This window comes from Hoplias malabaricus, chromosome 11, assembly GCF_029633855.1.
Source record: "Hoplias malabaricus isolate fHopMal1 chromosome 11, fHopMal1.hap1, whole genome shotgun sequence".
NCBI classification, from domain to species: domain Eukaryota; kingdom Metazoa; phylum Chordata; class Actinopteri; order Characiformes; family Erythrinidae; genus Hoplias; species Hoplias malabaricus.
In genome coordinates, this window is record NC_089810.1 from 22,168,735 (window position 1) to 22,196,020 (window position 27,286).

A 27,286-nucleotide genomic window follows, 5' to 3' on the forward strand; every position below is an offset into this window, starting at 1 on the left:
TGGAGCATACAGAATGATAGCTGTTATAATCTTTCATGATTCTAATGCTATTAAATATGACATTCCATCTTCCAGGCATCTTTGGGCTTCATTGTCTTTACAGCTACAAAATGGGACAAAATTCATCATTCATTCATTCATTCATTCTCTGTAACCGCTTATCCAGTTCAGGGTAACGGTGGGTTTGGAGCCTACCCAGAATTACTGGGTGCATGGCAGGAACACAAACTTGTTTTATTTTTATTTATTTATTTATTTATTTTGTAACCAAAGTTAAAATGTTATCTACACTGACAGAACAAATGTCAAGCAGTTGTACACTCAAAGGTACATATCCTGTAGGGAACACAATGGTACTATTCTTTTAAGGTTTTTAAGTTTGTGTTTATTTCATTTGCCCCATTTCTATTCCAAGTCTCAAGGACTTATATGTTTTTTATTTTACACAGTTCTAAAATGAAATCAAATATTCACTTCTCCTTCAGGAGAAGACAATGTAATGCACTTTTAAGGAGCACAACAGGACTTAAAAACCACTGTTGAACATTTAAAGGTACCTCTACTGTACCTTTTTTCATCAGAGTGTAAAAGACTTTTTGAAGAATTTTCCTTTTACTTCTATTATGTTGGCATTTGAGTAGCATTTTGTCACTCTTGAAACAAAACCTTGCATCACAAAAACTACAAGGGAAGTTTAGAAACATGATTAACTTGCAAATTAAAGGCATTATTGGGTTAAAAAACACTTTTCTCATTTGTTTACGCTCTTTTAAAGCTCTTTTAAAGTAGAATGATATGCTTAAGGGAAAAAACTACGAAAATAAATTTTGTGCCTAATGTTTAACTTTTCTATAAGTTTTTATTCACTGTTTGAATTACCACAGAAACCCATTGTAACTCGATTTGTTTAGCTTTGTAGCCCTTTGCTAATGCAGTTAGTTCTCAAGTTTTGAGATATTGGCACGTTAAGTGATCCGAAACAGCAAACATAATTCAATACTACCCACCTATGGAGCCGAAGTAGAGTGATATTCTCAATTTGGTTCATGGTTTTCATAGTTTGGAGGTCTATTGGTTGTCTAAAAACCTCCAAATGCTATTTTCTTTTGTAAGCAGAGAGAAAGCCTTGAATACCAGACTATTTGTTTTTTACTGATTTACAAATACAGGGGCTTTGTAAACACATTAGACATGTTTCCAGCATACAAGCAGTGAGAAAATATCTTCATAATTAAAACACTAACAAGTGTTTTATGCTTAAAATCTTGACCTTTACATTTAATGCATGTTAGTGAAAGGACATTCCATTTTCCATGTTCCAGAGGAATGTGGTGAGTGCACGTCTGTTAAATCTGCTGACACATGCTCACACTGGCTGGCACTGTGCTATGTGATAAGGAGAGGAAGTTGGCCATCCCACCCACCCAGAGAGAATGAGACCAGTCTTTTAGCCTCTGAGTGCTGAGGCATCACTGAGGACTCAAACTGCTATCTCCTGATGATGAGGCAGTACTGCCCCTGGGCCACTTGGGAGCCCATTTTTATGAAATTTGCCAATAACTTTGTACAAAATGTACATATCACCTGGCCTTTTTTAAATTCAGAAAAAAAACACTTGCCAATTGACTCACTGTTATAGTGCAGTGATATTATCCAAGCTGGGAACTGAACTCTATTCTGCCTTGTGGAGGTCAGGGTTTTGTTGTTTCCTGACAGTTTAATGAAGTGATTAATATTCTGACTTGGCCAGTACTTTCAATTTTGTTACTTCAAGTACCGAAGTGATTTGTCTTCAGGGGAAAATCCAGGAATCCAGAGCGAGTTCTCTTGACAACTGCCACTCATTATAATTCTCCATTACAGACTTAAGAGGATTTGTCACTTTACAGCTAGCCTTTTCATAAGGCTTCGAAAGAACACCTATTCTCTCAGTAGGACACAGGCCCCAAAATCCCAGCCCTTCTGCAAGGCCATTAACCTCATGGTGTGCTGTGACCTGACACGAGTGTCCCTTGTTACGTCCTCACCATCACATTTGGATCAGAGGTATTCTCAGGTAAATTAGGGTTAAACACTAATCCTGAAGAGCTGCAGGAAGAACCAAAGGCCACAGTATATTCAGTCTGTCTGTGATATGACAGCACTCTGATTACTGATTTTTAATATGCTTCATACAGTGTATGCAGTGTATGTAGAGGCGTATTTCTCATGCTGTCTGCTGATTTTGGGGAACTCTTATATGTGGTTATTTTTTTACATTTATATTTTATATCTCTAAAATAGCTTCTAATAAAACATATGGAATGTTTTTTACAAGCCTCAAATGTATGTTTTATTTTAAATTTGGCAAAAGTTTTAATCAGTGCATCTCTTTTGATGTTTATGTAATTGTAAAAGATGACAGGAGTAATTGATGAAGTGTAACTGTTTCTGCTCATATCCTATGGCACACATAAAAAAAAAAAATCTTTAAATTTATGGTAAAATAAAAACAAAAAAAAATGGCAGCTGTAGTTACCAAAATTACCCTGAAGAATATATGGTTAAAAGGTACACAACACTATTTTTGGCAATTGTAAATTTTACATTCAAGAGCTGTTTGGTTTACAGTACTTTTCTATTAAAAACATATATACACTGTAAAAAAAACCCCAAAAAAACATGGTATTTAAATAAAAACAAAGAGACGTTTTGCCATAAAACTAACACGTAAATAGTGGAAACAGAGATTTAGCCATTCTCCGAATAAGCATGATATATTCAGCCCTTAAAAAAGAGGTATTGCTTAAAGGAGCAAAGAAATGTGCAGTATCTGAATGTCACACTCACATGCTGATGTTGAACTTTCCTGACCAACACACATCTCATCACACATCAACACTAAACATGCACAGAAACACATACACAAATACACAAAAGAATCGCCCCAAAGCAACCCAAAAAAGCTTCAAAGACATAAAATAAACAAGAAATCTACAAGGCTTATTGGGAGGCTCCCAGTTTTTGGCCACTTGTTAACTGGTTTGAGCATTCAACAGTGACAAAATGTATTTTTTAGAAAAAAAGGAAAAAAGATTACAGTGTTGTATTACGGGATTTTTTCATTATAAGCACAGTGCAAGTGCATTTAGCTTTGAAATAATATTTTTATAGTAAAGGGATGTAAAAAATAGCTGATAAAATTATTCATGGTATTTCACTGTTACAGAAACTGTATTCGACCTTTTTAGAGTTTAAAATCATTTACAGTCATGGTTTTACAGTTTTTACCATAGAATTTACAGACATTTTTTACAGTGCAGAGTTTTGACATTTCTGGGCCAAAAGCCTAGCTCTAAATGTTGAATTATATCAGATATTTTAGTGTCATCTTCATCATGAACATTTTTGCAATCTGGTAACTCATTAAATTAGGCAATAACTATAAATAATGATTATTAGCACAAATGTAAAGTACTCATTAGTCAGGTTTCTGCCTTTGTTCATCTACACTTATTGTAAACTTGCCATTCTGCATGATGGACATTTCAAATTAACAACTCTCAACAAGAACGTGCAAAGTCAAGGGTGTATATTTGACTGTTTTTTTGTTTGTTTGTTTGTTTTCCTTTTCTCTGTGATAGAACGATAAAGGACTCATGTACTACATGTATTACAAGTGTTTTAATCAGTACTGAATAATAATTCATAAATTAATTAATGAATTATATAATGTTATATTAAGGTTCAACTAATGACTGACAAAGAAGTAGTTTAGACTTCAGTTTACTCGAGCCATAGTGCAAATGAAACAGGTCTCATCCATCAGCAATAATAAAACCAACAAAGCAACAATCAAAAAAAATCTCTCTCAATGTGTCAATGAAATTACAAGACATACTTTCATTCAGTTTGCACAAGGATGCAGTTTTCTCTGACATAGACTTTCAACCAAAGTTTGACATGCTACTCTGGGAGACTGTAAGAGAACGGACAGTTGGCAGTTAATTTCCAAGCCTTGTTATTCATAGCTACAGATGATTTTAGCCTGTTGTATGCTGTGTGCCAAAGCCTAGCATTGCGATTAATGTTAATAGGATTGATTCATTTCATAAATGACCTTGACTTTAAGTGACTGCCATCCTCACTCAGTTTTGACACCCATGTGTCACCCATGTTGCACCTGAGTCTTGCACAGTAAGTCTCACATATGACTGGAAAGATTTCCTTCTAGTTTTGGTAGTTTTGGCGCTGCTAACAACTAAACGTAGCTACAGAGTCTCGCATGACAGCAGGGAAAGGCACAGATAATCACACTGGAAATATGTGTTATGGGGAAGTAGGACTCGGGTAGAAAATGTGATTTAACCCTTTCTGCACCTCTAGGTTAATGAGACATTGACAGATTTTTTTTCCTTTTTTTTCTTTTTTTTTTGGGGTGGGGAAGGGATCAAATTACTGGTGGGAACAATTCAATAATCTTTAGATATTGGTGGGAACACATCACTTCCATCCATGCTAATTCTGCACCATTGTGAAAAGTGCATTTAGGACTCTACTCAGTGGTAGTAGATTAATTTATCTTATTCTATTTTTCACAAAGCAGGAACTGTTATTGCAGTTTTGAGAGTGGTTTTAGCAGAAGCAAATTTGCCTGTTGGCTTTTGCGCTGTCCGAGGACCCAGTAGCAACTCTGATTTTTAGCATGAGCTAATAACTGCTACTACATAATCCATATTTATATTGTGGACTTTACTGGCACTATAAATCTGCAAACTGAGACAATGAACTGAACCAGGGAAATCAACCCCAAAGACCCCCCAGTAAATTCATTATGTATGTATTAAAATGCCACAAAGCTTATGAATATATAGATGAATAATGTATGAGTGTACTTCAGCTTTAAGCTATCTTAGTGATATGAGCCAATAATATCTGTGAGTGCTATATTTCACACAGGTTAATATTTATCTGGCAGTGATGAGGCACTTCCCAAAAGGATGGCCATTCTGAAATCTGTAAACACTCAAACCAAAACAAAAGAAACTCTGGAATTGTAGAAGGCCAGAGAGCTTATGTATTACTTGTCAAACCAAAAAAAATTGTTTTTTTTCTGCAAGGAAAACAGATGTGATTTTTAATGAAGAGGAAACTTCTATCACATTTAATGAGTTAGGTTTTTGTTTTATGGAGACTTTGAGAGAGGGAAGAAGACAAACAGATCCCTCATTTGGTAGCTATTAATTACTCAAGTAACTGCTTTTAATCACTGCAACTAAATGGCACAGAGACTGGGAACAAACATTGTATAAAAGACCAGGGATAAACAAAATTAAACAAAAATACACCCAGATAAGCAAATAAATGAGCATGCAAAACACACACACACACACACACACACACACACACACACACATACGCACTAAAAGCCTCTAACACGCTTGCTGTGTACTGACCCTCATGTTCCTTCATTATCTTCACTACTTCTACAAATGTTGGTTTTCCATTATGAGCAAGACTTTTCTGCTGCCATTTGTTTGCACTGTAACCATGATTGTGCTGATGGGTCAGCTTGATTGAACTGGCTCCAATTAAAATTGTATTCAGTGTTGCAATCGGTCATCCTGGGAACTGATGTGAAAGGTGGCATTCAGTCATGTTCTCCAGTGATTGGTCTTCATGTGATAACTCTCCTGTTATACTGACACTTAGTGGCCTGGATGTGCTGTTAATCAGAGCTTCTGCACTTATTTTGGAATGGATAGAGGGATTCATTTAGGGAAAGCTAGTTGACAAAACTCAAATTTTGATTGCATTTTACAGAAACAAGAAAACCAATATAATTACACATATCATTAATACTGTTTGCTAATTTCTGGTGGGGATAATTATGTTCCTTTTAATAAGTTTGTGTATATTTTTAATAGAAGATTTTTAATTTGTTCAGACATTGTGGCCAAACTTTACCTCACACAACACATGAATTATAACTAGCCTGCACTCTAGAAGTAATGTTTTAGGTTCAGTCAATATAGACTATAAATTGGTATTGTGAATATTCATTTAATCAAAGAAAATCAGGGCTAATCTACAAAAGATTTGTAAAAAATGTTCATGTTCTAATTTTAAAAAGCTGACAAACTACAACTACTACTATGTTTATTACAAAGTGTATGACTATTAGAGTAAGTAATATGTACATATGTGTATTACACACATATATGTTTCCCCCTAATTCTAACCTTAATTTTGAATACAATCATGGACTTAACCTCAAGATTTTTTTTTTAAAGAAACCAAAATAAAAAATATGTGCACAAAGGATTTTTTTCTTCCAGATCAAATAGCATTCATTCATGGTTCAACACTTGATCCAATCTGTATTTTAGGTACAATATACAAGGCAAACATTTCTAATGGTACATGTAAAAAAATATATGTCATTTTACAATATACATACAGTACCATGTGACAAACAATGTGGTGAAAGAATACAACATAAATGTACATCATAAGACATTCTCTTCACTTCAAGACCTATGCAGCACACTGATGGAGATGTAAGCTGTTGTACAGGTAGTAGTTTTGCACCTAATATAATCAAATTACAAACCAAGTACAGTACAAAGCTGCTCCAGTTCAAAAAAGACAATTTGGAAAGAAGTAGGAAATCCTAAAAAAACAACAAAAAAGAAAATACAGGCTTACTCACAATGCGATATTTCTTCCCTGGTTCATGCACTGCTGAGTGATGTGTTTCATTATGAGGCCAACAAAAAAGCTTCCAGTAATCGCAAAATTTTAATATGAAGCCCACCCTGGTATTTCCTCTGGTGTCTCTCTGTGCTTTTGCTTCTGAGAAGAAAAACAAATAAAACACATTTTTTTTGTGATAATAACATGCCACATACCTATATTGAAGATGCATTCGTCCAGAAAACAACACAGTATTCACCTTGCACGATCAGGAAATGAGCAATTACATTTTCACACCTGGGTTAAGATGTAGCTGGAGAGACATTCCCCTACCATGCTTACACTATAGTATGCCTAGTTTGGAACAGCAACTTGTAGATAGAAATGTAAACATTTATCTGGCTATTCTTCTCATTCCATTACTAATTTGTCATATCATTTTAATTCTTTATAGGGGAAGCTAATTTCACTCAGTATATGCCAGTGAGGGACCGGAATAGCTATATCCGTGTGTTAGAGAAGCGAGTGATGTACACTAGGGTGACTGTTGCTGGTGAAACTTTGGGGACAGCGAAAGAGAGAGGCAAGGGGGTGGGGGGGGCATGGGGGAGAGTCAAACAAAATCCAATTTACTTGGGTAAAATTGTGCCGAGGCAAAAGAGGGACCAAAAGAAAGAGAGGAAAGAGAGAACTGGTCCACCTCATTCGTCACTGTACCGTTCAATCACGAGCCTTCAGAAGATGGGTGAATAGAAACACTGTGTTGTGGTCCATGCCTCTGAAGGAACACACTGACAAATTACACACTGCAATCTCAAAACACTAGTCTAAAGGTGACCCTCCAGGCCCAAGGTTGATTGAATAAATGACATTTCTGCTAGCACTCAAGGGGGGTGGGGGGGGGTGGGATAGGTGACCACAATATGAAGTGCTGTCGACTAAATTCATGCCACAATACGCTGTATATTCAATGCTATACTGACCATGTGCTCGCTGACAGCAAGGGATGGCCCCAAAAAAGGGGAAAGGGGCATGTAACAAATGAATACACCAAATAACAAGTAACTCCACTTGGAAGTGTTTACAATTCATGAAGCAACAGCTTTCGCAGATCTTGAGCATGTAACCAGACTTCCCAAGGCTATGGTTGAAAATTCTACTGCCAAGCAATAAAGCCAAGGCAGTTAGGCTGCTGAGGTTTTCAGCTGAAGAGATATGGAGTAACCACCGGGTAAAATAACACTACATAAATAAACAGGGTAAGTCAACAAAGATCTGAGTGTGTTCTATGTTCTCATTCATAAAGAGTTGCTGTCAAAGTCATCAGAAAAATATTAATCTTAAAAGTTCTGTATGTACCTTCTCTACATACATAATGTGTGAAGCAAAACCAAAAGTTCTCGGATATATAAAAAAAGAATAAATAATTGAATAAATAGAAAAATGAAATAAATAGATAAATAAACTACGTAAAATTTGACAATTGATTGTTGTGCCTTCGTGTGATGGTAATAGTAATGATCCACAGCAGTTCTCACTGGCTTGGAGGCTGTGTAGTCCACAGACTGATACTTCTGATGATAAGCCATTCCTTCTGGCTGGCTGTTACTACAATGCGAACACACTCGACATCAAAAGAAATCTTATGATCCACATCATGAACCTCTATGTTCCCATTTTTAAACTCTCCCAACGTGATGTAGGAGGTGCATTGCCTCCCTTTCTTGGTTCCTACCAGTTTCTCACCAACTTCTAAAGCTCCATGATGCAGTATGTCATTCTGTCGATCGTCTGTTCCGGTAGTGACCTTTATTTTACTTATTTTCGTGGCCTTGTTGAACACTATGACATAGAAGTCCCCTGTGGAAGGAGCCTTGCCCCAGAAGTACTCATCCACACTACTGTAAGCTTTGGCAGCATCATAGCTCTCAAACACGTTTATGTTAGTATAAAGGGTGGCAGGAGGGTTGTCGGGGATATCAAGCGAGTCCTCCTCAAAGTCATCATCCTTCAGTTTATTCTCTGCACCCTTGTAGGAGGAGTAGTAGCCCATGTGCTGGAACAGAGAAGGCTTGAAGCGGATCACGTCCTTCTGAGCCAGCAGACCTCGGAAATGGATTAAGAGCCAATCGCAAGGCATCTCCTGGTAGAACATGAGAAGGAAGTGTGCAAGTCTAGGGAGATCTCGGGAGTGATAAAGCTTCCCAATATAGCCCAGCTTGGAGAACTCCAACGTCACCCAGTATGAGCCTTCTCTTGAGGTGACCACCTTTTTCAAGGCAGTGAGGAAGTTCCGAGAGCATCGCACATCATCCTCCAGCATCATGTAGAAGTCAGAGAGGTTGGTGCAAAAGTTGAGGAGGAAAGCATAGTCCACATTCTGCTTGGAGCGGAATCGAACCCGGTCTTCAGGGTCATTGTAGTTCCTCTTCAGACCTTCAAGAGAAGGGTAATACTCCTCCGGTGCGTGAATGACTAATAGTCGGCCTGCAATTATATGGTGTCCAAATTTCCTGGAGATCTCCTGAACCAGACTCTCACACCAAGCTAGGTCAAAATCTGCCAGGTGGACCACTACTACAATCTCTTTCAGTTCCTCATAGCTGGACTGGTCAAAAATAGACTTGATGGTTTCTAAAAGGTAATTTCCTCGTTTTCTTTTCACTGATGACAATCCGATGGTCAGATACTCTGTTAAAACAAAAAAAGACATCATATTAATATAAAAAACTCATTAATCAAGATTTGGCTTAGCATGGTACAGGAATAAAAGATTACAATGCCTTGCCCTTTACAGTCATCAGAAACTCTGAATAAGCTGGGACTGTTTATACTGTGTGAGAAAGCAGTGACAAGAATCATACAATCTCAAATGTTTCTGTAGTAAATATATGTTCAGTCATGCTTGGGTATAAAAGGTGCATCTAGATAATTTGGGAGCATCCAGTCCAAAGCCAGGATGAGTCAAGACTATACCCACTATTCCAACAAGGTCAGTGAATAATTCAACAGCTTAATAGGAATGTTCCTTTACCTGTTATTTCAAGGAATTCAGCCTTTACTGTGTTTAGCATCATAAAAGGATTCAGGGAATGTGGAGAAATCTGTGCTTAAAGGTAAGCCAAAATTCCACAACTGAATGGCCATGACCTTCAATCATTCAAACTGCACTGTTAATCTGCAAATATTTGGGATATCACCTCATGACTCTTCAAAACTTATAAATAAATTCTTATCAGTAAATATTTGTGTCTGCCTTAACAAATTCAAGGTAAAACTACAACACACAGCAGAAGAGATCTTTGTGCACAGTAGCTGCCATTTTGAGGAATTGTTACTCATAAACACACAGTTTAAATAAAAAGTAGGATATTTACAATAATGTGTTTTTCTTTCAAAACAATTAGTTCCCACTTAGATGTTTAAATTGAAGAAATAAAAGTGAGAAACCCAGACCCATGTATCTGCATCATGTTTGTAAACAGAACCCTGTTCCGCCCCTGTCAATCAGTAGAGAGGAGCTTGGGCTGCATGCCAAATAGCGACATATTCCCCACAGTTTGCACTTCACAGGTAATTAAACCAAGACTGCTTAAGGAAGCTTATAGATGAAAATAAATAGTTTTGTGACATAGAACACACTGCTTAACTCCTAGGACCCTAGCTTTATTGGATTTTGCTATTGCTATTTTTTTCCCCAGTGCCTCTTTCAGTTGCATTTAAGCAGTAATTATGTCACATAGCCGTATTCAATATGTTGTTTTCTTTTCTAAAGACCGTTGGCTACTCAAATATGTAATCACTTGAGATATAAATGCTAACTGATATTTGATATTTTCTTGAAACTGGCCATGTTTTGACCAGAATTTCACCAAGTGCCTGCTGTTTTTCGGTGTCTGTTAGTTGAAAGCATAAACATTTTTGATGAAAATTTATTACATGGCATATTACTGTGACAAAATAAATGAGTAGCAACAGACTGACATATTTTTCTTTGATATTCTAAGTTCTAGAATGCATAACTGACAGTCACAGCAGGCCCAGCCTTTCAGGCATTTAGTTCAGAGCCAATATGGACAATATCCCAACAAATAAAAATTGTCTTGGTACATTAGCAATTTAGTCAACTGCTTATAATAGTAACAATTATTATTATTATTATTATTATTATTATTATTATTATATTATTATATTTTGAAAATATGATAACATAATACTTCTTTATTTAGAATACACAATATATATATATATATATGGTGATCTAATCCAACATTATTTGATGTGAAACCTCATACAAAAACTTTTAAACTCTTTAAATAAATAATAGGAGTAAACATAAAAAGAACTGCATGTTTTTGCTGAATGACTCGTTTTTTTTTCTGCCCGAAGTGTAGGTTGACGCCATGTGACTCAAAACGAAACTGAAAGTAAACACCGTCTTTCATGTGTTTCAGAGGATGAATCAGAAGATTTATTCATGATAGCAGAGTAAAACATGTATTTTGAAGGAGAGAATGTGTTTTTTCACACTGGATTACTCCCAGGGGCTTCACAACGCCGTGATAAGAGTGCTATTTTCTAGAAACGGTAGGATCTGCGGTTTCTAACGACATACGCACACATATTGCTGGAGGCATTTGTGTGTTATAAAGCTACTCCACATACTATTATTTTATGACCTTTACTGCGTACTACATAGGGTGATAGGAGACATGATTTAGCCTCCGTTTCACTGTGGAGTGAAAATTACACCAATCATGTAAAATATTCATACAAAAGGGAACCACTTTACTAAATTCAAGCCAAAACAGAAAAATAATTTAGGCAGACAGCTGCAGTTTTATCTCTATCCACCCAAGAAACTGATCCCATGAACAAAGAAAAAAATGAGACAAATAATATGTGACTAATATTCTCTTGCACACTAAAATAACTTTAAGCTATTCCATCAAAAAACAGAATTGATTTGGATGAACAGGTTTTTATGACACAAATGCTAATAGGGCTAACAGAGGGTTCATGGCGGTTTCCTTCTCTTTATTAAACACAGTGTGATCCCTTTACCCCGATGCAAAAAGGGGTTGGGTTTCTGTGCTTTTAAATTCTGAGACGCTTTCTAGTGCAGAAAAAGGAGTTGTATGACATAAATATATCCATCTTTCACATCTGTTGAAATTAGTGATGGGCTGCAAAGGAGGACACATTTTCCCCCAACATTAAAATAACAGCAAATATATCATGTGACTGAAATACAAGAATATGTAAACTGTCTATTCTGACTGATGCATCTGCAATGGACTAATCCATCGATCCATTATCTGTAACCGCTTATCCAATTTAGGGTCGTGGGGGGTCCAGAGCCTACCTGGAATCATCAGGCGCAAGGCGGGAATACACCCTGGAGGGGACGCCAGTCCTTCACAGGGCAACACAGACACACACACACACTTTCGAGTCGCCAATCCACCTGCACCTGCAACGTGTGTTTTTGGACTGTGGGAGGAAACCGGAGCACCCGGAGGAAACCCACGCAGACACGGGGAGAACACACCAACTCCTCATAGACAGTCACCCGGAGCGGGAATCGAACCCACAACCTCCAGGCCCCTGGAGCTGTGTGACTGCGACACTACCTGCTGCGCCACCGTGCCGCCCGCAATGGACTAATGTAAAGCTGAAATTTCTATTTTAGTATAATATATCAAAATTTCAACCTTTGCAGTTTAGAGACTGATAGCATAAGTCCAAAAGCCAGGGTCTGTTAAATTTTGAGGGTGCTACACAGATTGTTACACACGACAGACATATCTTCTTCAGTGATAAAGATATCTCTTTGTTAGAAGAAAGAATGAAGCGTGTCCACAAATTTTATCGTGTCCTCCATTGGGGTGATGACTCTTAAATATATTTACGTATTTTGGAGCAACAGATACTGATTTAGATTACTTTTCAGGAACACCCAAGCTCACAACCATGTCAATACTAACCCATATTTTGCATGTGTTACATTGGCAAGGGTGTGTACAAGGAGATGTGGATGCTAGACAGGTCTTCCTACAACCTAGATCTGTCTCTTTTTAAAAAATGTGTGGTACTTTAGGAAAAGCAAATTATGACAAGTGAGTGTGTGAGTGAATGTGTGTGTGTCTGTGTTGCCCTGTGAAGGACTGGCGTCCCCTCCAGGGTGTATTCCCGCCTTGCGCCCGATGATTCCAGGTAGGCTCTGGACCCCCCGCGACCCTAAATTGGATAAGCGGTTACAGATAATGGATGGATGGAAATTATGACAATGAAGGCCTTGTACAGTTCCACGGCTGAAAATTCTTATAATGGAAGAATTCCTTTTTCACCGTCTCCAAAGGATTACTAAAACATTGTTGAAAGAAAAGTTGGTGTTGCACATATTGGTAAACACAAGCTTTTAAAAATTATTATTATTATTATTTATAGTGTGTTGCAGGTATCAAATTTGGAATGAGCATATATTTACAGAATTTAGTATTGACTGCTTTCTGGTTTTAATACCCATTCTCATACATTCTCAAACTTTTTTTGAGAGGACCTGGTTTGTATTTCATCATAAGAGACTAATAAATAAAAATACTTTTTCGAGGCAAAGGTGTTCCAGCGAGGTAGCGATATGTCACATTAATGGTTCCCGAGAAATTGGTGATGTCTTTGAAGGTGTGAACATATCTCTCAGAATTTAGTGGGTGCATTGAGGCCTCCCTCAGCTGCCGTTTATCCTCCTCCTGAAATAGACAATCATAGTGACATATGCACATATTAACACAGGTGGGTAATAGGGCTCTTCTATAATAAATCACCTTAAAGGGTCATTTCAATATTTCATGAATCATTAGATAACTCAGTGTAACCTGATGCTACATGTTTACATTTTATGCACACTGATGAAATATGAAATCAGGTAGAAAAACATATGCACATGAAAAAGATTGAAACTGGTGGGGGTCATTAGAGGGCATTTGTGTCTTTTTCTTGGTTATGGTGTTTTCTAGATGTACACAGTCTGTCCTTGAGAGCATCGAGGACTGTGTATGATGAATAGGTGTTTTTAAGTAGAACATTAATTCCTAAACAGCAAGGCTACATCTGGTGATGTATGAAGCTGAATGCTCACTTACTCCGTTTACAAACTAAATGATAACTTTTAGGTTTACGGATTCTGTTTTAGTTCTGGCTCTCTTGCAATCTTGTAAATTCAGGCTACACAGGAAAAGGCAGAATGGCATTCTATGGAATAAATGAAGAATAAGTGACAACTGTGATTGATGCACCCAATGTCAGAATAAAACTCTCACTTTTTCTCTCTCTCATATATATATATATATATATATATATATATATATATATATATATATATATATATATATATATTATTCACTTCTGAAGACTATCTTTGAAATATGAGGTTTTGATCTAACAGTGATGATAATCCAAATCAATTAGCGCTATATAAAAGATCTGCAGGCTAAAGTAAACATGTGATATGTTGACACAGTAATATGTTCAAAGGATGCAAGAAATTACATTGCTGTCTGTGTGTGTGTGTGTGTGTGTGTGTGTGTGTGTGTGTGTGTGTGTGTTTTAACATTAGAACATCTCCGAAATCTCAGAAAAACACATTATTAAATAATTCAAAATACAAATACACATGACATGTTATGATCACAAAGTTTTGATCATAATCTTGGCTTCATAAATACCAAATGAGCTTCTTGCATTTGGACGGCATCATTAATTTTTAAATAAGGTACATTTGGAGCACCGATAATTAGACGTCTGCCACACATCAACAATATCAATGATTATAAACACAGTGATGTTGGCTCAGGCCTTGGAAATAGGGTCAACACATTATATGAAGGGTGCCTACATAGGGACTGTATCAAACAGGCATAGAATAACTTAATTAATAAAAACAAGTATTTAAAAATATTAAACAAGTGCACACACACACACACACACACACACACACACTATGCATACAAAGTTTTGTAGACACCTGCTCATCTAAAATTATGCATATGTTATGAAGTCCCAGTATATGCAGCTTCCAAACAAGTAGCCCTGGGACTCCCTAGTTGTGCAGAGATCAAAGTGCTAGTGAGATCAGACATCTGAGACTGAGAGTCTAGGAAAGCACAACTGATCTCGCCCTCTCTGGATGATTAGAATGGCCCTCCCTCTACCCTCCGTCTATTAGCTCACAACATTAGCAAATAAGTGTTCTCCTCCAAGCATGTTGATGCTGGAACATTAGCAACTGAAGCAATGTCTGGTTTCACATGTCTCTGAGGAAGCATGTGCTAGCATTAATCCTCCCAATCCTCCCTTATAAGCATGGTGGGTTTGAGGGAACCTAACTAACAGGAATTAAATGACTGAATTAGTAATTATTATATTTGGGAGAAAAATGATTAAAAATTCCCCCAAAATGTAAATTTGCTGACTAGAGTACAGATCTCATGTGCCAACAGAGCTGATAGCTGGGCGTCTGGACCCTCTTTTTGAACTTCTCCATCACAGCTCCTACATTTGTGGATGGAAAACCCCATAAGCCAGGGTATTTTCACAATCTCCATATTTCTTCTTCTTTTTTTTTTGTCCTCCACATTTCTGGTGAATAAAGCTCTTGCAGTCTCAGAGTCAGCTAGGAAAGTTGTAAAGGCCTGCTTTTCATCTGTGCTTTTGTGCATAAATTAACTTAAATTTAAATATAAAGCTCATCATTTCTAAGAATCCCATAAAATTCTATAAACATCTTCATTCATAAAGAATGTGAAGCATGATGGAAATATTTGAACAAATGCATTTTTACACATTACATATAAGCAGTATGTATAGTGAATAAGGTTTACAATATGCTATTTTAATACAAGAATAAAAACTTTTGTTTGTGACCTCTAAATAAACTGATGCATGTTATTATAATCATTGTTCTATAATATTCTGTTCTGAATATTATTTATATGGATTAAGTAAACAATAATAGTATTCAAAGCAAATGTTATATAAAAAATAAGTACTCACTAGTACATAACCATCCTCCATGTACAGGTTCATGAAGAGGAGGAAGGTGATGAGAACAACAAGGAAGGGAATGGTGGAGCGCTTCCGGAAACATCTCATTTTATCCAGATATTTCAGCACAAGCCTCATAATGGGGACTCTATACTGCTTAAATCTGTCAGGAGAAAAGACAAAGCCATGTTAATACAGGCATCAAGCATCAACAAGAGCAGCAGGATTTAAGCAGAGGTGGGCCACTGTAGAAGTTACATGGGAAAAAAAAGACCTACACATCTATTTGTTTGTGTATCTGTAAGAACAACATCAGAGTCTATTATCCTTAACTTTAGAACTGAAGCAAATTAAATGTTACTTCACTTGTTAGATGCTTGTATTTTACACTTTGTCCAAAATGAAAGGTTGATTAAATGTTCTAAATTAATGTACCAAAGTCTCACTGTCATAAATTATACATAATAAAATTAAACAAAAATAGGTATAAGCAAATAATTAGGAATATAAGTTAGTTTTTATATGTGAGTAGAAACAATGGTGGATAGCCAAAAAATGTGTAGAACCTTAGTAGAACCTATTAACATCCTTAGGTCAAAAGTCAGAGGTGTGACCAATGACAACACAGCACACCAACAAAACAGAATTCAATTGAACACACAAAAAACATTCAGTAATTAAAGAGGAACTGCTAAACTGGAATTCTGTAGAGTGTAGGTACTTGAAAATACTCATAAAACTACAAATTCCTAAATAGATTTCTTAGGTAGATTAACTAATATTTTAAATGGTACACTAGGTAAGATTTTTTTTAATTTTTGCTTTTAGGGTTCCCCCTAGTGTGTTATTCATTTGTACACATATTAGTGTGGAGGGGGAGGAAGGGGAAGTGCTTTCCCAAAAATAAAATAGTGCAGTTTCTGCAGTGCCGAGCCTAGAGTGGCAGCAACAGAAGCTCTATTGCCCCTACTACAGCTCAGTGGAACATCACAATGATTTTGGGGTCTTACTGAAACATGATTTTGTCAAAATACCACAAGGATAAAGCAACACAGCAGCATTCTCCCTCTGTTTAAACAGCCCTGTTCTGAACAACTACTTTCGCCTCTTCCTTTAAATGAGAATGAGACATATTTTTCACACCCTGACACTCTTGCTTTTTTCTGTTTTTTTTTTTTGCTTGGTTTTCTTATTTATCATTTTATGTTTGCTTTATGTGGTTTAACCCTGCCTTTGTGTTCTCATATAAAAGTACACGTGGTGCTGTGATTGGAGATATTCAGATAAGGGGGCAGTCGAGTTCTAAAGTGGGCAGATATCCATATGTATATTGGCAAACACACTAACAAAGTGCTCTCGATATGTTCCCTTTGGGAAGAAAAATTGCAGATTAAACTAAGAAAGATTTTCAGCAAATCCTTGCTTTGCACTATGATGCAACTTCCAACTGGACAAAACTGATTAGCTGTGTTCAATCAGGCTCTGGGTTCGGCAATTGTCCAAGACACTACCCCCCTGCTGTCTCACACAAGAGCTCTTAGAGAAGAGAGTCTGAGACAGTGTTGTGAAAAGTAGCAGCAAACAGCGTCTTGAGATGAGGTTTAGCTCTCTGATGCAGAACACATTTACAACCATATCTTCAGAGAATTATCTGCCGGCTCAAACTGCATCTTTATAGAAAATAGGAAAGCATGTTTTCATTCAGATGTCAAAACACTGGGTGTAAAGTCAGTGAGGAACAATCGAGACCTGTGCTTGTGTTGTTGGTAATTATCTCAAAATCCATCTTTAATTTACAGCAAGTACAATAACACAAACATTATAAAATATGATAAAAAATAATATAGATACCCCTTGTGATTAGTGGATTCAGTTAATATAAAATGCACACAAGACACAGATCTTCAAATATGCTCAGCGTGTATTACATACATAGAAAAACAAAATGAAATGAGACAACCCAGTGTAGGAGCACAGTTTAAGTTCACTATATTGAATGCCTTTTGTCAGTTAGTGAGGTAAAAATCTCCCCAGTGCTGTGCAGAACTCTCTAGTGAGATGGAAAAGCTGGAGAAGTGTGATCCATGTGTCCTCACTAAGGGGATCTGAATGTCATAAAATGTTCATAACAATGTTGCAATATTTGATCCTGTTATTTTTCTTTTAATAGAATAGAAGCTTTTTTCTGCAGGAAAAGGGACACAAGATATAATTATATCTTATAACGTGCTTCAGACATTAATAACACACAGTTTAATAGTGTATAGTGTGTATAATCCCTTTATGTTCCTCGTGTGCAGATTGCTAAGTAAATTATTTAAGAGTATACCCCAAAAAAGCCATTCCAATCCATCTACCTGAGACAGAAATGAAAAAAAAAAAATTACACTGAACTGAGATGGGATAAAGCGTCTGTCTATTCCCTCGGCAGCACGGGGCCATTTCAATCTCAGCAGCCTTCATCAGTAGAAGAGTGGATGCAACAGTTATCATCTTTGTGCCTGAAAGGAAAGGGAAAAAACCCTAAAGAGCTCCAGTACGTGCATCAAGCCAGTGCTGGGCCTCCTTTCTCGACCTCAAATTACACTGAGTAAGCCAGGAATAGAGATAAAACTAGAGTGTTTTTAAAGAGTCTTGTGTGCGCTTCAGCATGGCCTTTTTTTATGACTCTACAGCGCTAACCGCCAGGGGATAGCTAATGGAATACAAAATACCTGGACGCCTGATTCCGCAGCCAGATATGTATCGATCTGGCCGACCGCCAGTCTGCTTCATCATGGAACAGCACAGTCAATTGCTGCTGAACTCACAGCAGTTAACACATTCCCACCAAACACCTGAGCTCTTTATAAATAACACATTTTACTGACCACTCACCATCACCACTGGGCTTATTTTGGAAAGAAATTTGCTTCATTTTCATTTCAGTTACAACACAGAAACAACTGTACAGAAGTGTTCATAAGGCTAAAACACACCTACATAAGTTTGTTGTGACGAATGATTGAACGTACATGAACAAGCATCTTTTGTCCTAAAGGCTACTTTTGCCAGCTGTCATGACAAGGCCCATTCCACAAGTCATCGTCTGTCTTGAAGGCAGCTTGTGTCAGCACTGTGGTATCAGGTTGATAAAAACCCCTGTCAGGTTACCTCAGTTTTCTGACATTGCGTTTTATTTTTATGGTGAAATGTCATAGGCCAATTTATCTCTAATTGATATATATAATATGGACAAAACTATGTACATAGTATTGCTACTGGAGTTCTTATGACATCCCATTCTAAATCCATAGGCATTAATATGGAGTTTGTGCCCAGCTCTTACTCTTCTGGGAAGATTTTGGGGTTTGTCTGTTGGATGTTTTGCCCATTCATCCAGAAGTGCATTTGTCAGGTCAGACATTGATGTTGGACTAGGGCCTGGCTTGAAATCTCTATATTTCATCCCCAAATGTGTTTGACGGGCTTGTGGTCAGGACATACCAGTCAAGTTATTCCATACCACACTCACCCAGCCATGCCTTTATGGAATTTGCTTTGTGCACTGGGGCAAACAGTCCCAAACTGCTCTCACAAAGTTGGAAGCATACATCTGTCCAAAATGTCTTGGAATGCTGAAGCATTAAGATTTCCCTTCACGGTAACTAATGTGCCAATCCCACCACACTATAAATCATCCACCAAAATTTTGCAATTGGCACAATGCATTCAGGCCGGTCAAACTGTCCTGGCATTTGCCAAACCCAGACTTGTTCATCAGACTGGCAGATAGAGAAGTGTAATTTGTCATTACACAGAATACATTTCCACTGCTTCAGAGTAGAGTGGCAATGTGCTTTATACCATTCCATAAACACTTGTTATTGTCGACTGTGAGGTAAAACTTGCCAGCAGCTGCTTTGCCTTTGAAACCCTGGCCATGAAGCTCCCAATGCAGGTTTTGTGCTGACATTAATGCTACAAGAGGTCTTGAAATTAAACATGGCCTGCCACTTTTTGTGGCTGAGTTACTGTGGTTCCTAAACGATACAAATTTAAATAGTAACACTCACAATTCCTCTTGGAATATTTAGGAGGAAAGAAATTTCCCAAAAGATGATGATGATGATAATCTGACAGCTTAAACCTCGTAAGACATAAAATGGTACTCACTTTAATAGGGCAACAAAATAAATTTTTGTTCAATTTACCTGAACTGATAAGCAACATTATATGACCCAAGTTGATTGACAGTCTTTTAGTCCAATATTTCTTCTTAAGTTAGTTTGTTGCCCATTTGTTTAAGTAACAGCTTCCTTTCTTCTGGGAAGACGTAGGAACATGTCTTTAAGGATTTGTTGGCATTCAAATTCAGAGCATTTGTGAAAACAGGTACTGATATTAGACACTGATCAGCCATAACATTAAAAGACCTCCTTGTTTCCACAATTACTGCCCATTTTATCTGCACCACTGACCATATATATATATATATATATATATATATATATATATATATATATATATATATATATATATATATATATATATATGTACTTTGCAGTTTTAAAACTAAACCTGAAATATCTTAAGCAAACATGTTTAGAATTAAGGGGGCATGTAGTGCATATTCTGTGTATAGCAGAATAATTGTTAGAATAATTTTACCAAGACATACAGTGTCATTTAAAGAATGTATATTGATATAGCTGATATGGACATCATGTACATTTTACGAACAATGCCCTACAGTAAAGTGTAACCAGTGAACACTAATAACTGACTCCTTTTAAAAGACAGGTGTCCAAGCTGTAAGGCTTTTGCCCTTTGTTCTGGTTCTCTTTTCTAAAATTAAGAAAAGCTGTGACAGGTAGCAGCCGTTTACGATTAACAGATGACTTGATAAGTAACAAAACAGGTGCAATGGCCATATTTTTGCAATGTTATTATGCTGTATCTTGATTATATTATACAGTTCTGCAAGGATGTTGTGAGTGCGGCTTTAAATATTCATAAGATTACTTGGTGTAAGACTGCGTGAGGCCAGACATTATGTCATCTGTTACCAAAGCAAATGCATGCTGGGTAGGATAACTGTCATTAGAGGATGACATACAATATGGCTCCGATGAAAACAATGCCTGTTATTTAATCTGAGTATTTAAAGTCAACAAAAGGTCTTTGTCTCTCATTCCTACAAACTCTGTTTCCAGAATCATTTAAACCCACTACTTATGTGACAATGTTACAAAGACATTATCCATCCATCCATCCATCCATTATCTGTAACCGCTTATCCAATTTAGGGTCGCGGGGGGTCCAGAGCCTACCTGGAATCATCGGGCGCAAGGCGGGAATACACCCTGGAGGGGACGCCAGTCCTTCACAGGGCAACACAGACACACACACATTCACTCACTCACTCACACCTACGGACACTTTCGAGTCGCCAATCCACCTGCAACGTGTGTTTTTGGACTGTGGGAGGAAACCGGAGCACCCGGAGGAAACCCACGCGGACACGGGGAGAACACACCAACTCCTCACAGACAGTCACCCGGAGCGGGAATCGAACCCACAACCTCCAGGCCTCTGGAGCTGTGTGACTGCGACACTCAAAGACATTATATAAAATGTTAAAAGAAAGAAATTTTATTGCATTTTGAGGAATAAGTTTCAAGTTTTAATTAGATGCCAGCAACACATTTTTAAATTTGGGAGGGGGCAAAAAAAGGCTTGGAATGCTACAAAAATATATTAGGTTATTTCGCAAGAGATTAGTGACATGATTATCTCAGTCTTTCAGAAATAGAGAACTACAACAATTAAAGAATATTGTTTCTTAACCTAAAAAAGTAAAGATTTCCTGATTTACAGTACATAACATAACTTAAAAATTCAGAGAATCCAAAGAAACCTTTAAATGCAAGACACAAGTCCCAAAGCCAGTATTGAATTGAATGTGAATTTCCTTTGGAAATAATAGATGCCACAACCTCCTGGATGAAGAGAACAGAGACCATCTAGCTTGTTATAAACACAAAGTTCAAAAGCCAGCACCTGTCAAGTAATAGGGGATGTTAGTGCACATGGCATGTGTGGCGTGCACATCTGTAACAGCACCGTTAATGCTGAATGAGACATACAAATTTGGAACAACATGCTGCCAACTAGACAACATCATTTTTCTGGAAAAAGGCCTTGTTTATTTTAGTATAACAAGGCCAATCAACATTCTGTATGGATTTCAACATCATGGCTTCTTAGTAAAAGAGGTGTTAAAATAGTCCAGACCTGTGTGGTTACACTGACATGCATAATACGTCATAAAAAAGGGTTTGGCTTCATTAACTGTTAGTCACTGTTAGTAACCAATGAATTCAAGGTTCTTTGTTTTTTGAAAAAATCATGTGATCAAACACCATTTTTTGAAGTGATTTGCATAATCTTTATTAAACCCTTTTACTAGCAGAGTTGATAAGGTTGTATCACAGTTCAGTCTCCAGTTCAGTAATTTATCTTTAAATTGATTTCTTTAGTTTGGAGAAAGGCTAAGGCTCTGTGGTTCTTGTGGCTTATAGGTTTACTGAGAAGTTGCAACCCCAAGACCAGGAACTTATATATTGATGATGCTCACATGAACAGGTGTTATAATCTGTTATGAAAACGGACTATATACTCAAATAAATCTTTGTATAATATCAGGCATGTAATCATAAGAACTATAAATGTACAGTCAAATGCATCTAAGAATATGACATTATGAGAGTTTTATAGCCATATTAGTGGATTTTTAAAGCATTATAAATACAGGGTTATCATGTGTCTTTATGTCATTTTATGAGTTCACAGCTAAACTGTAACAGGACTTTCATAACACTTAAGTGACTAAAGAGCATGGACACATTCTAGAGCATTCTCCTGAACTTTTCTTTTCTTTCCATGCATTACTTGAGCAACTGTTAATAAACAGAGAAGAATATGATCTACCCCCAGAGAGAAATCACTTTGCCAGCCCAGTGGAGGTTTACTGTACAATTACACAAGCCGATGGTTTTTAAATTTTCTAGTTCAAGCTGTTTTGCGTTTGAGTTTATATCATGATAATGCAGATTTATGGTGAGTTGGACACTTTTGAGATTTCCAGGCTGGTGGATGAGCAGTGGGCTTCACGGGGGGAGAGCAGGTCACAGCTGGGGAAGTGCCTTCACACTTTACTGCTGATGCAGTGAGAGGAACTGGGGCGAGACTTCACACACACAGCTGAATGTGAATAGAGCTGCATACACACCACAGGCCTGGTACCAGAGCACAACAATCTCCTAAAGAACACACACATCCTTCATACAGAAGTGCAGGAGTCTGACAGAGAGCCTTTCACATTCTATGAATGTGCATGTGGAACAGTATGGGGGTGGGTGGAGTTTAGTAATGTAAATAGTATAAACATAATAGTCAATATCACTGCCTTCCCCACGGCAGACTTGGGTTCAAATCCCAGCTCGGGCAAGAATCATCACACTATACTTGGAGAGGTCTTTTGGCAGTCTCAACCCTACATTAGCCTACTTTTATAAAATTGTTAAGAAACTGGCATCCAGGAGGCACTGCTACCATGGATTTTAAGGGATGGGAAATGTAGTTGTGCCTTCAGTGTCTGCTTTAATAAACTTCAGGTCATAGGTGCAATAAAAGGTGTAGAAGTGTTCCTAATCATGTGGCTAGGAAGTATAAATTTTAAATATTTTTTTTTTAACAGCTCCTTAGTTAATAATGTCAGCTATGCATTTCTTAGTTAATCTTTATAAAACTATTCGTATGCTTGGGTTTCTTTAAAGGAACACTAGGTAAAAAATGCCTTTAACACCTTCTGGGAAAAACAAAATACATCTTCAAACACCTTGGAAAATACAGAAAACTATTTGAAAGATCAGTCCCTTGGTTATGATTTACCTCCTGCTAAGCTCTCCTTGTTCAATGTCCCAACACATTAGACATGCCTTCTGGCTGACTGCAAAACGGCCATTAGAAATGTATTAAGCTGAGCTGATTCCACCCTCTTTATCCTGCACTGGTAGCACTGAACTCTAACTGACCGCTTTACACACACACGCACACACTCACAAATACACTTTATAAGTATATAAAAACTTCAGAAATATATATGACATTGCATACATAAGTTCTTTAAAGGACTAAGGGGGTTCTGAAAGGAATAACCCACATCCGCCTGCTCTTCAAATCCTTAGCCACAGACATAGGAGTCAGAAAACCAGCATCTCCATTAGACCAGAGCAGCTTATCCAGAAAGGGCTGATTTCAGAAGAACACACTAAATCCTGGTGGTCTTCTTGTACACCACCTCATCTGTGCTTTATATTGTGTCCGCAGATCTGCATGGAGAGTAAAATAAGAGGTTAGAGCACAGATTTACTCTAGCTACAGTTTTATGACAGACAATTACTGTAGTATCAAACCTGTATAAATAATGCAACACGAAACTCTATTTCTTATAGTTATATTAGACTGAGAGTCATTCATTTGAGTTAAGGCCACATCAGAATTGTAAAAAGCGTGCACATGTTGTAGACATAGGCGTTCAGTGCACTGCTTGTATATAATATCCACAGAAAAGCATGCAATGAAATGAGAAGCTCTGGAGCAGCTACACATAAAACTAAGGTGCCCAAGTGTAGTGTCAAGCCTTGGCTGGAGGGACATATATGCCCCTGGACACTTTTTTTCTTGAAAGGAGCACTATCCATTACCTTTGACTTGAGTTGTAATGATGTTTTAGATCCAGAACTAATAATCCAACACCAGTACCTGCCACATTAATGTTCACAAGGCTGAAGTCCATTGAATCCCTTGAATTCCATACACTTGGGGCATGGGGATCACTTCACACCTTTTCTTGCTGCCGTGCCTTTGATTACAAAAATCATATTTCCTTGACCTAGCATAAAAAAGTTATCTTCCAGGAACTTCTCAAGGACTTTCTGCAAACTTTCAGATAACACAGCAACCTGAAGTCACACCTTCTCTATCCAGTCTCAAAAGCATTCCCAAACCCTGCGTCAGCTGGAAAAAGGCTGCATTAATTGGGACACCCAGGTGTACCCTGCCTTAATACTCAAACCTGGATAGAGAAAGAGGAGAAAAAAAAGCCATTTTGACTGAGAAAGAAACAGATTAATAAAGCTGGCAGTAGAAAGCAATTCTCCAACATTTGATCTTGTTATCTGTTTTACATTATTTCCCCTGGGTGTGCTGCACCTCGCTGATACACAGCTCTGCACAAATAATCAATTAAGCTGCAGATTCTCCAGCGTTCTGCTCTCGCTTTGTGTCACAGCTTCAGCCACTTAAATAGCTTTTTCTTCTCAACAAAAGCTTTGAAAAATGGAAGGAATACTACAGGCTCCTAACGATAAGACAGCTGCAGCCTACAGAGGAGCAGGTCTTGCTCCATTCTGCATGACCAAATATGAATTTTATTCATTAAAAGTATTGTTAATTATTAAATGTGTGCTTTATGGGGTTGATTAGGAATATCGCCTTTATTGGTACTGTTCCAAAATAAATAAATAAAATGTAATAAATTACATTTCTAATATAGTTTCTATTCTATTAGAATGAGTGAATTTAGCTATTTTAAGATGCAACTTGTTGAAATTAATGTTCAGCTCTGCACACGCAGCTTGCATAATCTCCATAGAAATGCACTAAATAAAAACCAAGATGGATTTCTGGAGCAGTTGCACATAAGCCTGTCTTCACAATGCCCAATGCCAAGTGTTGGTTAGAGGAGTATAAAGTCTGCAGTGTTGTAGGTCATTCCCATGCCTTTTAAGAGGACTTTCAATAGCTTTTTAATGCAGGGCTAAGCATTCAAAATCAGTACCAGATCTCCCTAAAGTTCCTAAGAGTAGAAGCTAGCACTGCAGCAAGCAGGGACAAACAGTGATGAAAGTCAGCAAGGGTCTACGATTTTTGGGTCATTTTGTGCCTTGTTGTCACTGGCAAATTACAGATTTAATCATGTAACCAGGGTAGGGGCTAATGCGGAGTTAGGAGTCTTCCCCAAGAACCCAGTTTTATAGAAAGTGTAGTTTCTGACTGCAGTGTGAAGGGCAGCAGAGACCATCACACAGTCCTTAATAGGCTGACCCCTGCCTGGGTCTGGACCTTAACACAGTTTATAACGGACCAACAACTCAACATCAAATAGCGGGAAATTAGCTTTAGTTTCTTGCGGTCCAACCACAGAAATCTTAAAATAATTTCATGCCAACTATGACATCACTCAGGTTTCATTACTCACTCCATCTTAACAAATAAACAAAGGTAGTCTAATATCACGTAGAGGAACTAAATTCAATATAGCTTTGTATAAGAAATAGTGTACAGGGAAAACCACTAGTTTTAAGGATGGAATATATTTTCTTTCGTCTTGCTCATTTTATGTCTCTGGACCTTCAGCTCTATAGAAATTTGGAGAGTGGACCTCTAAGTGCCATATTTGCGCACATGTGTACTTCACTATACTGTATAAGAGAAGGCAATAACCTCCTTTACTCAGTGCAACTGATTGATTTAAGGCAGTTTTGGAGCATTTCTATTGCCCATTTTCTCAGTGGCTGCGTTAAAATGATGTTTGGACCATGATGTTATAGTCTTTATAGAAAATAAAACAGACAATAATAATAATTCCTCTCTATATAAAGCCCATAGTCGCTAGCAGGAGGCAGAGCAGAGGTAGAAGTGTGTGTTTGTTCTGTTCATTGTGAGAGCAGCTAAAAGGCTGTAATTTGTGATTAATGTAATAGAGCAGGCACACACAAAGTTGCTGATTGATCATTTGCGACTGCCTGAGGTAGTGGCTAACAATACCATTCATTATTAATGGAGTAAAATGGTCAAATGGAACAGCAATTAAAGGAAGTAATTGTGCTTCTCTGCATCTCCCTGTTAACTCTTTAATGTTAGCAGTCTGCAGCTGCTGCTGCATGTCTACAAAGGCAAAGATTCATTAGTTATGGTTGTGGTTACAATTTATCAGTTAACTGCTGCGCAACTGTTAAGGTGCCTCTGGTCCAACGGAATGTTTTGTTGATTTTCTAAGTGACAAGTTCATTTGAATGATCCTTTTTTGACTAAACAATAACTGTCAATCAAATGTTACTGTGAAAACATAGTCAACATATTACACTCTATAGTATACACTGATGCTAAATAACATACAGACAACATAAAAACCCACTACTCTAAAGGTGGTCTGAGATTTGTTCTTTATCTGGATGCTCTAAAGGGCAATTAAAAGGAAAATAATTTATGAGTTTATAAAGATGATAGACAGTTAAAGTTGTCTATGTTTCTGTTTACTTAGATGCTCTAAATGGCAATTGAAAGATGAAAAAAGTTTACAAATGTCATGATATGGTCAGCATACACACTAACAGTAAACATACATGTATTTGTACAGCATGCAGCACTTCCTTTATCTGTCTCTAAATCGGAAGGTTATATTATTGGGTATTACTCTTTGCTAATCAATAACACATGTAGTTCTGCATAAAGCTGA

At 37.3% G+C, this 27,286-nt stretch overlaps 1 protein-coding gene across 4 annotated transcripts in view; it reads right to left on the reverse strand.

The window, feature by feature from the left end:
- Positions 1–8,177: 8,177 nt before the first annotated feature.
- Positions 8,178–27,286, reverse strand: part of mgat4c (mgat4 family member C) — a 195,330-nt gene continuing 176,221 nt past the window's right edge. For all 4 annotated transcript variants that reach the window (XM_066685474.1, XM_066685471.1, XM_066685473.1 and 1 more), the window contains 3 exons: positions 15,730–15,883; positions 13,280–13,427; positions 8,178–9,366 (listed from right to left, as the gene is read on the reverse strand). In XM_066685474.1, the coding sequence (XP_066541571.1) occupies positions 8,210–9,366; positions 13,280–13,427; positions 15,730–15,858 (1,434 nt within the window). In that variant the 5' untranslated portion in view covers positions 15,859–15,883 and the 3' untranslated portion in view covers positions 8,178–8,209. The remainder of the gene's footprint in view (positions 9,367–13,279; positions 13,428–15,729; positions 15,884–27,286) is intronic.